At 38.9% G+C, this 16,043-nt stretch overlaps 1 protein-coding gene across 1 annotated transcript in view; it reads right to left on the reverse strand.

Moving 5' to 3' along the window:
* LOC120297531 (maestro heat-like repeat-containing protein family member 2B) overlaps positions 1–16,043 on the reverse strand; it is a 51,400-nt gene that overhangs the window by 25,257 nt on the left and 10,100 nt on the right. The window contains exons 8-17 of the mRNA XM_039320257.1: positions 14,478–14,588; positions 12,468–12,606; positions 9,832–9,872; positions 8,622–8,754; positions 5,901–5,947; positions 4,513–4,620; positions 4,029–4,148; positions 3,215–3,340; positions 921–1,073; positions 112–138 (exon numbers count right to left, since the gene is read on the reverse strand). Coding sequence (XP_039176191.1) covers positions 112–138; positions 921–1,073; positions 3,215–3,340; positions 4,029–4,148; positions 4,513–4,620; positions 5,901–5,947; positions 8,622–8,754; positions 9,832–9,872; positions 12,468–12,606; positions 14,478–14,588 — 1,005 coding nt within the window. The remainder of the gene's footprint in view (positions 1–111; positions 139–920; positions 1,074–3,214; positions 3,341–4,028; positions 4,149–4,512; positions 4,621–5,900; positions 5,948–8,621; positions 8,755–9,831; positions 9,873–12,467; positions 12,607–14,477; positions 14,589–16,043) is intronic.

Consider the following 16,043-nt stretch of genomic DNA (forward strand, 5'->3'; position numbering starts at 1 on the left):
TGACAGGCACTAATACTCTTCCCATCCTCCTCTTTTTCTTGAAGAGAACAAGGACATAACAGAGATCGATTTGCTTTTATGTCAGCAAAGGTCAGCTCTTTTATGACTTACCTTGTTTTCAATACTGAGGCCCAGCACCTGAAAATGAAACAAGAATCCAAGGAGAATAAGATAACTTTGCCCAATAACAAATCAAATGATACAAACAATGCACTGTAAAAAGAAAGAAAGTGAAGCCTATAGTCTCCCAACTTCCCCCATTCAGCTTGCTATAGTTAATGATATGCAGGTGAGGTTCCACTGCTATGCAATTTGTTTATGACATCCGACCTCTGTCAAGTGGAAAGTTGTAGTGCCATTCCTTGACCATAAGTAGTGGAAAGCAACAGACCATTAGGCAATTTATTTGTTTTGTATGCTGCTGCAATTAACAAAGACCCAGCAGAGATCCCACACTGTAAGTAGATGGGTCTTGATAATTCCACTATCACTTCCACCCCAAACCAAGAAGATTGTGATATTTCTAGTTCCATCTCAAAGATTGCTCATGTCAAGCGTTTGCAGTGGGGTAGGGATCTAGGACGTTGACTGACCCCTGGATCTAACCAGCCCAGGATGCTCTGCTCTAGATCAGGGGTGTCTAACTACCAGCCTGTGGGCCAGATGCATCATAGCGAAACATGCCTACCCCATTGCCAGCAATTGCAAAAAAGCCTCAATATGTCATGACACATCACGTGACGTTGCGAGTTTGACACCCCTGCTCTAGATGAATTTTCCAGGTTCAGTCACTCACCCACAAACACTCCCTTTCAGTCAAACAAAAAAACTACAGCATTTGCTGGAAAGAAAAGAAGGTTGCAAAAAACAGACATGAAAAGTCTGTTTCTCAGTTAGAGAGTCAAAGGTCTTGCACTTGCCTGGCAGCTACTCCGGTAATGGTAGAGAACTTTTTTCATTATGCTCTCCTCCACCCTTGAAAGCAGGAGCTCTTTTGGTGCTCGCAGCGCCACTTTGCCATAGGTGAGCATCAAAGTTTGATGGGTGTAGCTTCGCCTTCCTCGGTAGTAGTCCTGGTCACATAAGAAAATTAAGAGGCAGAGCAGGTTTTTCTCCAGCTTGGTTGCTTCCTTACCTCACATTTAATTTTAATCTAGAATGACCGTCTTTTTTCCCCTTTTTGCATAGATTTCAGCCAACTATTGCCCATACCCTTTAATATTTTCTTTGTTGGCCTTCTGGTTTTCTTGAGAAAATATGTAGATTTTTTTCTGAATAAAATTATTGTAGCCCCAGTTAATTATCAATGTGAATGGGCAAAACACTATTATAGCTTACAGAATTACTGTACAATTATATTTAAATTTGTAATTTTCTCCTTGTACTTCAACTTTTTTTTAAAAAACTGCTGTTTCCTCTCAGATAGACTCTCAATTGCTTCCTGATAATCATTTTTTTTAATGTTACTATTTAGTGGCAATCATGAGGGTGAATATCTAAGGCAATGCTTTGGCTTAGTTCTAAGAATTGTCTTCAGAGTATGTAAGAGCATAAATGCAGTCATCATTCATTGGCATCCTTCAGTCTCGAGAGACTATGGTATCGTGCTCTGGAAAGAGGACCTAAGGCAGCATCTGGTGTGGCTAAAAAGGCCAATTCAAAAATGGCAGTCCCTTCCACACTGAGGGCAGATATAATCTCTCCCCTGTCCAGCCCCCAGATTTTGCTGGGACTGCCTCTTTGCCTCAGCCTGTCGCACAAGTGTCTCTTCGAATTGGAGAAGGCCATGCTGCGTCTTTAGCTTCCAGGCTGAACAATCAGAGGTCAAGGATTCCCAGCTGTTAATGTCCATTCACAAGGCCTTTAGGTCCCTCTTGCAGATACACTTATAACACAGCTCAGGTCTCCTTCTGGGGCACTTTCCCTAAACTAGTTCTCCATACAGGAGATCTTTTGGAATCTGACCGTCAGCCATTCTCACAACATGCCCAAGCCAGCGTAGACATTGCTGTTTCAATAGTGTATACATGCTAGAGATTCCAGCACATTCCAGGACTGCGCTATTTGGGACTTTGTCGTGCTAGGTGATGCCGAGAATATGTCAGACACAGCACATATGAAAGGTGTTCAGCTTTCTCTCCTGCCGTATATGAAAGGCCCAAGACTCACTGCAGTACAAGAGTGTGCTCAAGACGCATGCTCTATAGACCTGAATCTTTATATGTTCTGTTAACTTCTTATGCAGTAACACTTGATGATTTGTTAAAGCAGCTATGCCTGTTTCAGGATCTTGCAAAGCAATGCATAGACCTGCTTTTTCTTCTCTGAAATAAAATCTCAAGGATTTGACAAATTCAGTTTCCTGTTCTTGATGAACTTCAGCTCCTTGGCTGGATTTGCACATAAACCATAATGCAATTTATTTGGCATTGGCTGAACATACTGGACATACTAGAAAGAGAACAGAGAAGAGCAACAAAGATGATTAGGGGACTGGAGGCTAAAACATATAAGGAACAGTTGCTGGAATTGGGTATGTCTAGTTTAATGAAGAGACGGATGAGGGGGGACATGATAGCACTGTTCCAATATCTCAGGGGCTGCCACAAAGAGGAATGAGTCAAGCTATTTTCTAAAGTGCCTGAAGGGAAGACAAGAACAACAGATGAAAACTAATCAAAGAGAGAAGCAACCTGGAACTAAGGAGAAACTTCCTGACAGTTAGAACAATTAACCAGTAGAACAATTTGCCTCCAGAAGTAGTGAATGCTCCAACACTGGAAGTTTTTAAGAAGAGACTGGACAGCCATTTGTCTGAAATGGTATAGGGCTTCTTGCCTGAGCAGGGGGTTGGACTAGATGACCTCCAAGGTTCCTTCCAACTTTATTGTTATTATTATTAACCCTATACATGTGAACAGCCAACCATTTATAGTTTATTCAATAAACCATGGTAAAACAATCATGGTTTAATATAAAGTACAACTCCAACTAATGAATTCTAGTGATAAAAGCAATATGCATCACTGAAACTAATTTGTGTATCATCACTTCCCTCCATGGGTCTTAAATTCTAATAGAAATAAAAAAGGGTTTGGCTGAAAGAAGAATGTTGTCCATATGTTGTAAAGTGGAAGTAGAAGAGTACATATTAAATTCAACATGACTTACTATTGAATGGCATGTATTAGTGCTCAACTACAAGCTCATTTACCTTATAGCGATTAATAATCATAGACATCTTGATTGTTAAATGTACCCCAGCTCCAAATTCATGCAATATGGCCAATGTTAGATCCAAATGACCCATGGCAGAAAAGGACAGAATCTGGATGACTTTCTGTAAAGGGAGAAAAAAACATATTGGCCAGAATGATGATTCCCGCAGCTTTCCTGGAACGTTCATATGTTAAGAATATCCTGGAAAAGTGTCCACTGTGTCTACTCATGCTGAAATCTGCAGAAAACTGTTATCCTAGACCAGGGATGTCAAACAGCCGGCCCATGGGCTGAATGCATCATAGCAAAACCGCATTCACCCCATTGCAAAAAAGTTGTGATATGTCATGACACGTCATGTGATGTTGCGAGTTTGATACCCCTGTCCTACACTTTTCTCATGAGGAACAGCCATCTGGAGCACATGTGGGCAATCTCTCTTTCTCTGCTTATCCAGAGAGGTTCCAAAGAACTGGTCTAGTCACTGGTTCCTTGGTCAGTACTGATTTGTCAACTCTGCTTTCACAGAGCCATTTTCAGCTCACTATACCTCTTAGATATTGTTCTTGCACCAGAAATAGTCAATAGTCTGTTCTTGCGCCAGAACTTGTCATGTCAATCAGTTTTAAAATGTGTGGCTTGCAACTAAAATTCTAGATGTAGAAGTTGGTGGGCTCCAGACCTGGCTTAGCCACAAAGCCACACAATTTTCTTTCTTGGCTGCAAAGCAGGTGTGCAATCACCAGGTAAAATAAAGAAACATAATTTCAACAATAGAGAAGAGGCAAAAATTCAAACAAGCAGCTTACATCTCTCTCAGATGTTTTCATATAATCAGCATTTTCCATCAAGTTCTGTATCGTACTCTGAACAAAAGTTAAATCCTCAGAACTTGTCAGAGAAATTCCCAAAGATTTACAGAGGAAACTCTGAAAAAAAAGTGAAAAGGGAGAGTACATTCTATTGAACACTAAATGAAACAACTGCACTATATTATATTTAATTTGCATATAAAATTAAAAATAGCATTTAATTAAATACATGAGCATGATAATTTCATTTTACGACAGCAAAAAATGCAAAACTCATGGAGCAGTCACATACAAACCAACAGCAACAGCAAAAAATGTCTACTTCTAAACAAAACCCTTTATATTTGTGTTATAATTAGCTGGTAAAACAAGATTGGTTCATATATAAGAACCAAAGCTTCAAGTCATCTCTAAGTCCTGCACAAATTAAGTAGAAATGTTGCTTTCAGAGAGGAACTGATAAACAAATAAACAAACTGACCTTTTCACTTGACTCATCGGCATAACTGCTCATCTGACTTTCTAATTCTCTACTCAAATTCTGAATCCATGTGCTATCATCAATGGTTTCCAGAGATCTTCTCAGAAACTATAGAAAAAACAATCAAGTGTTTTGGATTATTGCTGTTATTGATTGACTAAGAAACCCTGTGCTATAGTATTGCTACTTGATTACCTTTACCTAAATTTCTGCACATACAATGGAGTTACTACATCGAGAAGTTAGCAGAAAAACCTCTTCCTAACTATTACCATCAATCACACAAGCAATTAGGTTTATACCACACCTTCTATTCTGCAGAGCACTCAAGGGGCTAAAAGAATTTTAAAAAATAGAAACAGAATATCAAATATTAAAAATGAAAACAAAAATAATGCAAAAATTAATTGACAATGAAAAGCGCAGTGAAAGAATGCTTCTTTACCAATTTCTTTTTTTAATTAATCGTTTTTTAAAAAACAACAGACAAGTGAAAGACAGAGAAAGAAATAATGAAAAGATACAACATCAAAAAGTTTCCCAAAGGTACTTTTTTTTCAAAAGGCAACTGGACTTTTTTTTTTCTTTGAAAATGTTTCACTTCTTATCCAAGAAGCTTCTTCAGTTCTCAGAATTAAAGAAGCTTCTTGGATGAGAAAGCAAAATGTTTTCAAAGAAAAAAAAACAGGAAAGTCCAGTTGCCTTTTATAAAAAGCACCTTTGGGACAGCCATGGCCTGGATTGAGAATCTCCATAGACAATATCCAAAAGTAGTCAAAGAAGTTGTAAAGTTATACAGTTAGTGCTCAATATATTGCTGATTAAGGAGAAAGAGAAGTTATTAAGAAAAGGGGAAAGGAATTTTAAAGGACTTTTTAAATTTCTGATCTGAATGCCTGTATCTCCATTATATTATTATTTAAAGATAAACCATCTATGAAAAAAAGAAAAGAAACTGGAATAAAAACAAAAGAAAAAATACCCAAACCAATAACTCCAAAGCATAGAAGACCCAATGCAAAAACTCCTAAGCTTACAAAACGTCAGCCATTACAGTCCATGCATCAAAAACTCCAATGTGATTTAATTTTTCTAGCAACAGAAGTAGCATATCTGAAAATCAAGAATGGCCTGGATATTCCCTACAAACAGCCAGTGACCAAAGGTTAGAATTAGGGTTAGGCTCAAGGTAAACATTGCATTCCTTCATCCAAATTTTTCTCCACAACAGAATTGTGGGTTACTATATAATTCCTCCTCTATCTGCTGCTTCTCCTTCTCCATCAGCATCATCTGCTCCCTCTGAGAATGCATCACAGCTCTTTAAAGAATAACATGCCAGTAATCAAGCCTGTGTCAGATGAAAAATTAGTGGTACGGTATCTTACCTGCAGCAGCTTCTGCTCCCATTGCTCTTTGCTGGTGTCTGTCCTTCCTGCAAAAAAATGATAAAAATGAATGTTTCACTTGGATTATGACAATTACTCATTACCTCTTTTTAATCACGAAACTAATAGTACACTTATTTTTACTTGTAATATATCATAAAGCACTATTTATTTATGAAAGCCAGTTCGGTGCAAGGAGTAAGGCACCAAGCTAGCAACCAGAAGACCATGGGTTCTAATCCCATTTTAGGCACCAAGCCAACTGGGTGACTTTGAGCCTGTCACTTTCTCTCAGCCCTAGGAAGCAGGCAATGCCAAACTGCTTCTGAAAACTTGCCAAGAAAATTGTATGGACTTGTCCAAGCAGTCACCAGGAGTCGAAAATTAACTTGAAGATACAAATTATTTCTTTGTATACAAAATTCCTACATAATGTGAGACCTTATGGTTGCTGTTGCACTCTAAGGAGCAGTTAGGTTTATGTTGCTGAACCATCCTTCATGATGCATGATAACATCCCTGCCTGACTGGTTTCCATTGATGGGTTGGTGCGGTAATCCTGAGGCTGACAGACCTTGGGGATGTTGAACTGCCCCTTCTTTAATTGCCTTTAAGTGAGACTTGAAAAGACTCATTTACACCCCTTGGACCAAGGTGATTGTTGGGCCCTAATAGATTGGGTGTTATATGGGAAAGAAGGAGGATTGTTGGGGTTTTTTTGGGGGGGGTTCTTGTTCTCCCTGGGCAATTGCAGTCTCTTTTGATCCTATGATCATTCTCCTTTTCTAATTTGGAAACTGCTCAGAGTCATTCTGGAGTTGTGTGACCTTAGAAACATATATACATACATACATACATACATACATACATACATACTATTGGAAGTCACACACCCCAGAGAAGGAAATATTAAAAAGGCAGAATATTATATTTCCTCAAAGGATCTTTAATAGCCCCAAGTCTCCCTCCCTCAAGCAGAAACCAGCTCTGTAGAAATGCAGATATGATAATCCTTTCAGAAAGACTGGCACCAGAAAGCTTAGAGTTGATGGGATTAGAAAGACAAAGATTCCTAGAACTAACATCCCCTCACCCCCAAAAATCCCAACACAGGACATAGCCATCAGCCACAGCCCCAGGGAAGCAGGATATGACCATTAGAACATAATAGGATTAACCCACCACCATCAGAATACCAGAAAGGCACACTGAACCTCAGGTCAAAGTTCATGCCACAAGAACAACTCCAAACACAAAAGCCCAAGAAGGTATAAAAATCCACCACTCCCTGCTCCATGTGGTCAGCTTTCCCAGAGCCTTCTGTCTGGCTCTGCTCTTCACTAAACTACAACCTTCTTTCTAAAGCAGTCTCCATTTTGTTTATTCCCAGCTTGGACTGGACCCTGATGAAGATTTTTCTTTGAACAATTCATACATACATACACTGTGGTGGGATTCAGCCAGTTCGCACCACTTCGGCAGAACCAGTAGCTAATTTTTTGTTGCCCAGGCCTAGAATGGACTTCCGGAAGTGGCATCCACACAGAGAACTGGTTGTTCACATATTTGAATCACATCACTGTACATACATACATACATACATACATACTATTTTGGGTAAGTTCATTGTAAGAACTTTAAACCATTTAAAGAAATAAAATAAAACAAATCACTCTCACTATAACTCCAGTATTAGAGGGAAAAAAATCAGAAGAATTAATTTCAAATGCTATTTGAAAAGTTTGAATAGTCTGGGAAATTAAAGTCTTCAACTTGCAACTCCAAAGGCTATAATACAGTTATGGCATCCTCCAGTAGAATTATTTAAATCAGGCAAAAACTGATTAACATGAATCTACCTATTTGTGCTATCATTTTTTTCATAGCAACTCTTAATAAGGAGTGCTGAGGATGGCAGAAAAGATTATTGGAAGTTCACTCCCTTCAATCCAGGACATAGCATATAAGCGATGCTTGAGCAAGGTCCACAGGATTGTCTGGGATACTACACATCCTCTTCACAACCTGTTTTTCTTGTTACCTTCTGGGAGGAGGCTTCGTGGTATCCGAAGCAGAACATCCAGATTCAGTCACAGTTTTGTTCCATAGAGTATCAACCTTGTGAACTCTCATTTCCTCTTTCCGCTATGTATTCAAGATGGACAGTGATTAATATTTATATGTATTTATATATAAGGGTGTAGGTATATACATATGTATGTATATAGCATGTTTATATGTTTGCTATGTATGTGTACACTTCTGAGACCAGGCAACAGAATTCCATTTTTAATGTGTGCTAGTGTGCCCACAGTAAAAAATGACAATAAAGTGTATCTCATCTCATCTCATCTCATCTTACCTTTAGTGCTGCCTCCCTGCTACCTGCTCTCTACCACATCCCATCTTCCCAGGGTTTTTTCACTGCTGCTGATGATTTTCTTGCTATTTGGGGTGGAGACTTCAAGAATTTTCAATGACACGGATGTCTTATGCATCTTTAAGTCTTACGATACCACCAAACCAAGGTCTACATTTTTAGTTGTATGCACTTTGGTTCTGGGGACTACTGATGACTTAAGTGTGGCCCCCAAGTCATGCTATTTGTGTCCCTGCCATAGGGACAAAGAACTTTATTAGAACAAGTAAAATTACAATGGGTGACAGAACGGATGAATCAATTAATTTTATTTTATTATTTTATTTTTATCCTCTACTAACCTTGGAAGGATTCCCAAAGAAAAGGGATTTGTTTTGCCCACAGTTTCCTGACTGCTGGATGGATGTTGGTATGAAGGATGTGTAAAAGTTGAAGGGCCCAACCTCCTCTTTGATTAGGATTTGAGGCCAAAACCTATTGGTAGGAAATGGAACAAATAGTTAGCATCTCAAGTCATCTTTAAATATAAAACATAAACATATGGGTTATGAAGACTGAAATCTTAAATTGGGGCTGGGATTAAGGACCTATTAAGGCTAAGCAGAGATTCGTACATAATCTCCAAATATTTTTCATGATAGTAGAGCTTTATACTGTCCAAAGAACTTGGTGATGATATAAATATTACAGGTAGCAGAATTAAGTATTGGGGGACTAGCAATCAGATCTGAATCTCCTGTCCCCAATAGAAGTCAATAGGTCTGCAGCAAACCATAATGTCCCCTAAAATGATGACGTATAGTGATGATGTCATCAAACAAAGGTCTTCAATGCTTTCTTGTGTCTGATCCAATCCAATCAGAATAGAGCTGGAAGAGATCTTGGAGGTCTTCTAGTCCAACCCCCTGCTCCAGCAGGAGACCCTATACAATTTGAGATGTTTGATGATATAATCTGAAAACAATAAGATGTCAACTTTTAGTTTTGGCAACTTTAAGATGGGTGGATCTCAACTGCCAGAATTTTGCAACAAGCATGCTGGGGAATTCTGGAAGTTGAAGTCCACACATCTTAAAATTGATAAATATAAAAACACTACCCTAGAAAATTGTCTTTCTGAATTATTTGATTGGCAGAGGGCAGGACTTCCCAGAATATGACAAATGTAAAAGTAAATTTAAAAAATCATGTTTCAATTATTTCCATACTATTGATTTATTCTAGTGATTCTGTATCAAAATAATATTAATCAAGATAAGGTCTGTATCACTTCAAAATGACTGGGTGATTCATTGAAAACAGAAGTCAACAGTCTTTGTACAAGGAAGCAGTTTGATTTCAGTTTGCTATAGATCCCTTTATTTTTGAAATGAATATCCAGTTTCCAAAATTCGTGGCTAGTCTGGCACAAGAAATAATATACAGTAACAAACTTCTTTTGGTTACAATATTAAGCAGTACATTGTTTATCTAATCTAATATGTTGAGCATATTACAAATATTTAATCTTAACTTTGAAAAGGAAAATATATTATTTTAAGCATTGCTCACCAGAAGCCTTGCTACTAATTCTTGGGCACTTGGAAGATTTACTACAAAGAGAACAGTAATAAATATATGTTATAGTAGATTTGAAAAAATGCAGTAATATTTTGCTATTCATTTCATATAATTCCAAAATTTGCTCTCCAGGATAACTTTCAAGAAGATGAATTTCCTTCAAATGCTTCAAAATCTGAAGTGATAGAGAAACTTGTACCTATATATGGATAAATATAGGAACTGATCACTATACACAGACTTTGATTGTAGATCAGTTTCTCAGACTGGACAATTTAAACTGGGTGGATGTCAATTCCCAGAATTCTGAGAGCTGAAGCCCACAAATCTTAAAGTTGTCAATTTAAAAAAAAAATCTGGTCAAAATGGTTTTCTTATCAAACCATTAATTGATGCTCCTAAGAAAAACCATTCTTCATGAGCCACTAGATTCACTGGTGTGCTTTGTATCTGATCCTGGCTGTAAGGAATTGCAAAGTACAGATAGTGCTTGACTAAGACTGGATCCCCCTCCCCCCCAAAAGGTACTTATGACCCAGTTCTGAAGTTCTGGTGCCCGGTCTATTGCCCATGATCATGTGACTGCATTTCAGGCACTTAGCAACCAGCCTGAAATTACTGCCATTTGCACTGTCCCACACTCATGTGACTGTGATTTACAATGTTCTGCCCAAAACTGGCATTTACTTCTGTTTTTGGCAAAAATGCCCCATAGCAAACAATGGCTTTGCTTAATGATCACAGCATACCCTTAATGGCCACTGCAAAAAAGTCTGTAAAATTGTGTTGCTCACATGAGTAAACCACTTTATGACCATGAGGACTTACCACCCTAATGGCATTACAGTTGTAAGGGAAGGACTACCTGTAATGAAGTTTTAAAAAGCCTTATATTCCATCTGCTCTTCAGGGCCAGTTTGGTTGTTTTTGCATCTTATTCAGCAAAAAAAAAAAAAAGCCAGTTTCCTCTGCAAAGTCCCAAAAGTTGCTGCAGAATTCTTTTCCTATTTCCTTTCTGCCTGAATCAGTCCTATTCATGATACTGTTCTGTTTACCTTTCTTGCTTGCCAAGAAGTCTTTGTTCACCTTTGCTGTAGTACCTCCACCATTCTGAACAATAATTTTTTCTCCTCAGTTGAGTCTAGATCAGTGGTTCTCAACCTGTGGGTCGGTACCCCATTTGGGGTCGAACAACCATTTCACGGGGGTCGCCAAACAAGGCTGTCTGCCATTTTTCCCCCCTTTTCTTTGGCCACACCCCTGGCATCCGGTGATGTATAAGTGGTTGGGGGTCACCACAACATGGGGAACTGTATTATGGGGTTGCGGCATTAGAAAAGTTGAGGACTGGTCTAGATCAGGGTTTTGCAAGCAGGACTTGCTGTTCCAATCCTCCTACTTTTTGGTTAGACATGCAGTGAGCTGCACTTGATGTGTATCCAAATCTTATAAACCAGTGTTTCTCAACCTTGGCAACGTTACAACATGTAGACTTCAACTCCCAGAATTCCCCAGCCAGAAACACTGGTATATACTCTCTAAATTGCCTGAGTCAATCTCTGTTTTCTCGGTAGGAACCAATCATTCAATCATACACAGTGAGCAACTAAGCAGTTCTCAAGACACATCAGTTGTGATCAAGACCCATTTTCAACATATAAAGCTCAGCAAACAGCTGGTCTGGTCATTCTTTCCCACTTAGAATTTTGCTGCCAAATATGACTCATTATTACTCTCTCTAGTCATATAGTCCTGATTTTTAAAATGGGAGTTTCTCCCAACATAAGTTTTTCTAAGACTATTTCCTTTTTTGGGATATAACATTTTAGCATATGGAATTCTGATCGGAGAAGATAAATGTCAATAGACTCCATTTGATTTTGACCGTGACTAAGTTATGGTAGATTTCACATGTTTGCTAGCATTAAAATTCAAAGTAGTGATAATATGTTGCCCAAAAGCCCAATTCTTACTGAGAAGGCAAGCCAAGCTTTACCCATTTATATGATTTATATGAAGGAGGTTTCTTTCAACAGGTTTCCCCAAATGAAATGCTTATCTGTGGGGGTAAAAAACTTTGCACCTATAAACATCATTCTGATAGAGCCATCTGGATATTTAGAGTTGTAAGAATAGGAAGAAATAAAGCTCCTTCTCCATTATTTCTAAATCAACACATTGCATACAGGGAAGCCATGTAATAAACAAATATGCATGTCAGGAAGCAGAAGTGTCCAGTTAGCATTTTAAAATACAGTACATTGAACCAAATCCCTCTTTTACTTGGTTACAATGAAGGCAAAAGCATATAATAAATTAACGAGGAATGGCTATATTGTGGTATCCATGCTTATAACTATTGTAAATATCCCCATGTTAGTATTTGCTCCTATGGGCAGGTCCAATTATATTTACTGAATACTTTTTCCTCTTTACCTGGTGGCTTCTTCTACACTTTGAGTGTCACATCCTTATGCCATCACACGAGACACTGCATTCGCCATTGTTTGAGCAGGTTTTCCCACCCTAACATCTACTGATGCAGCCTTTTAATGGGGAGGGTGCAGATTTCACATTGCTCTGCACAGAAGCACCATCTTAGTTTAAGTCTAGAGCCATCCACCAACCTCCTTTACATGAGCCCAGGAAAAGAGTCGATTCGTCTGGCCGAAGGATGGCCAGCTCTTTCAAACATCTGCAGAGCGGGATCAGAGTGCGAGTATAAGGAGCTGGCACCACAAAGACTAAGAGTTTGGGCCACAGAGCCTACAGAAAAAGGGAGACAGGAATCAGTATTTATTCTGTTCACATTCAATCAATCAGGACAGACCTGGAAGGGACCTTGGAGGTCTTCTAGTCCAGCCTCCTGCTCAAGCAGGAGACCCTATACCATTTCAGATAAATGGCTGTCCAGTCTCTTCTTAAAAACTTCCAGTGATGAAGACCCACAACTTCTCACAGCAAGCTGTCTGATTAATTGTCCTCATAGTTAGAAAGTTTCTCTTTAATTCCAGGTTGCTTCTTTCCTTGATTAGTTTCCATCCATTGTTTCTTTTTCCTGCCCTAAGTTTCTTTGGAAAATAGGTTGACCTCCTCTTCTTTGTGGTAGCCCCTCAAATACTGGAATGCTGCTATTATGTCCCCCTTAGTCGTCCTTTTCTCTTGATGAGCCAAACGCAAATCCTGCAATAGTTCTTCATATGTTATAGTCTCCAGGCCTTTAATCATTCTATTTTCTTCTACCAGGCTTCTAGGATTAATGTGCAGGATTAAAGTGAATTCTGGTAATTCTTAATTTACATGCAAGTGGGGCTGTGAGTGCCCACAAGCTCATACGGCCCGGTTGAAAATAGGCCAGGGCCCAATGGTGGGACATGGCCCACAGGTTGGGGACCCCTGTCTTAGTGATTGTTTGCGATGGGCCTCTCCATCTCAAAAAGTAATTACGACTTGGTTCTGAAGTTCTGATGGCTGGGACCCCTTCTCACAGTCATATGACTCCATTTCAGACACTCAGCAATCAACCTGCATTTATGTCCATTTGAAGCATCTTGTAATCACGTGACTGCAATTTGCTAAGTTTTTGCAAAACCCAGCATTTAATTCTGATTTTTGGCAAAAACACCCCAGAGCAAACAGTGAGTCAGCAAAACGACTGCCATGTTTGCTTAACCATTGTGTTTGCTTAATGACCACCACAAAAAAGGTTACAAAAGCTGCTCAGTCATAAGGCTGACCCATTTTACAACTATCCTGACTTATGACTATAATGGGCAGGCTCCATTATGGTCATAAGTCAAGGATTACCGGTATTTGAAAGCAAATATTTCTTCCACAAAAGTGGGAAGAATGTGCAACGCTTTGCTAAATGCTACTTTGTCCATTTTTCCTTTGATGGATGCAAGTTGAGGAAGGAAATGTTGCCTTCTTTTTGATCTGATTTTCTTAACATCACCAGACAGCAAAAACTGACCTGACTTTCAAATAACTCTGACTTCATTCTGCTGTTATGCATGTTTAATATTAACAGATATAAAATTAATCATGAGGTTGGACTGACTAATATCTGGCACAATTATTTATTTATCATGCAACAATAGCAAGAGCTATACTTAACAGTGAAACCTCACAAAATTTAAGGCAGCTATTTAAGAAGAATCGAAAGCTATGATACTGTTGTGTAAAAACAAAATCCCTTTTAGAGACTCAGCATTCATCTCCTAAACATATCATGCAAGAAGCCTTTCCATAAGATCTTACTTATGAGCAGTGATTCATAAGGAAGCAAATAAATCTGTCAGGCCCATAACTGAATAGGTAACTGCAAGCATCTTTTACTGCTGCCAGAATAAGTGTATAGAATGTTTTTTATTCTATTCAATTCATTTATACTATTAAAAACTTTACTAATTTAATAACACCTCATGTGGTATTTTTCTTTTGTTAACATAATATTTTAATTGTGCAGTACTTTGACTGGAAAGCAAAAGTATGAGAAAGATGCAGACACATCCCAAATAGAATGGAGGGAATTGTTGCTTTTTCTACATTTTTCAGGTAATTTGATTAAGGGAGCATGGCACATGAACTAAATGGAACATTTGTTCTTTAAAAAAGTCTACATAAAGGGTACTTACTTTACTCATGCCTTCTGCAGAAGCGTTCACATGTTCCAAGACATCAACGCACATATCTTGAATATGCTCCTCTTTCAACTTTTCCTTTTGAATAGCAACGGGATCTTTCCCCTGTGATAGCAACATGCATGAGAGAATAATTTGACAAAGAAGATGCACTGTAAGCCTATATTCAAGTAAGAAAGACAACCTGAATATTCATTTCAATTGCTTTAAAGAAATACGCAAATAGATCTGACCTAGGATATATTGCATTGGAGGTCCTGGTTTATTATAACAGTATGTGGGAATGATCTGGGCAGACAGGAGGAAGAGTCCAGACAGCAGTTTAATAAATGTAATTTGAGTGAAGAAGGAAGGGTAGGGAATGTCTCACAGAAGGGACCCTCCCTAGTTTTCGGGCAAGTAGTAGTGAGGGATGGTAGGGGTTCTTTCAGGCTTGCAAGTAACCTTACAATAAAGATAGAGCTAGTACTCTTGGTTGGGCTTCTGGTTTGGACTACCTGGCAAGGCTAGCAATTTTAGATTGTAGACCCTTTCATTAGGCAGAATAGCCAACACACCACGGCCAACTTGTTGCAGAACAACTCACCACAGCTATCTTGTCACAGGCCAACTTGCTGCGGGACAAGAGTTACACTAATGTCAAAGAAATGGTGAAACAGAATCATTAAAGAAAGGATGCAAAAGTGGGGGGGGGTAGTGGAAAGAAATGTGAATAACAGATTTTAAAATAATCTTTATTTATTTTAAATAATTAAATAGAATTGTTAAATTGTCCCGCAGCAAGTGATCCATGGTGACTTGACTGTGGCGAGTTGTCCAGCAGCGAGTAGGCCATGGTGAGTTGGCTGCAGCGAGTTGGCTGTGGCAAGTTGTCCCATTCCTGAATGAGATGCTGGATTCCAAGGACAGCAGAAATTATTCCCATTGTTACTAGGAAGGGCCTCTGAATGAGCAGGCAGCCAAGGAAGCAGCCAACCCTAACCATAACCTCCAGGATGTAATGTGCATATTCCTTGCTTAAATGGTGCGCATTGGCACCATTGCACTGCAATGGTTCTTTACATGGGCAAAGAAACAATGACAGGATTGCAGTTGGTAAGAATCCAGGTGACCGTATTACAGTCAGTTGCAGTTACCAGGCTAGTCAGCTTTTACACTTGGAATTGAGAATGTGGGAGATGCCACCTTGTCCTTCTCTTGAGGAAGCAAATGTCGTGGGTCACCTTGGCTTCAATGCTGCATTCAGCTCACAAAAACTGAAATGGTTGATTTTCTACAATGAGCAGTAAAGGGATCCCAAGGAAAAAGCCCAAAGTCCTGTTTCCTCCAAGGATTTCAAATTATGTGTTAGAGTACAGGTAGTGCTCGACTTATAACCACAATTGAGCCCAAAACTTCTGTTGTAAGTGAAACATTTGTTAAGTGAGTTTTCCTCCATATTACAACTTTTCTTGCTACAAATGTAAGTAAACCACTGCAGTTGGTAAATTAGTAACATGGTTGTTAAGTGAATCCAGCTTCCCCATTGAATTTGTTTGTCAGAAGGTCGCAAAAGGGGAT

The sequence above is a fragment of the Crotalus tigris genome, unplaced genomic scaffold (genome assembly GCF_016545835.1).
Source record: "Crotalus tigris isolate CLP2741 ecotype Arizona unplaced genomic scaffold, ASM1654583v1 scf7180000017605.3043972, whole genome shotgun sequence".
NCBI classification, from domain to species: Eukaryota; Metazoa; Chordata; class Lepidosauria; order Squamata; family Viperidae; genus Crotalus; species Crotalus tigris.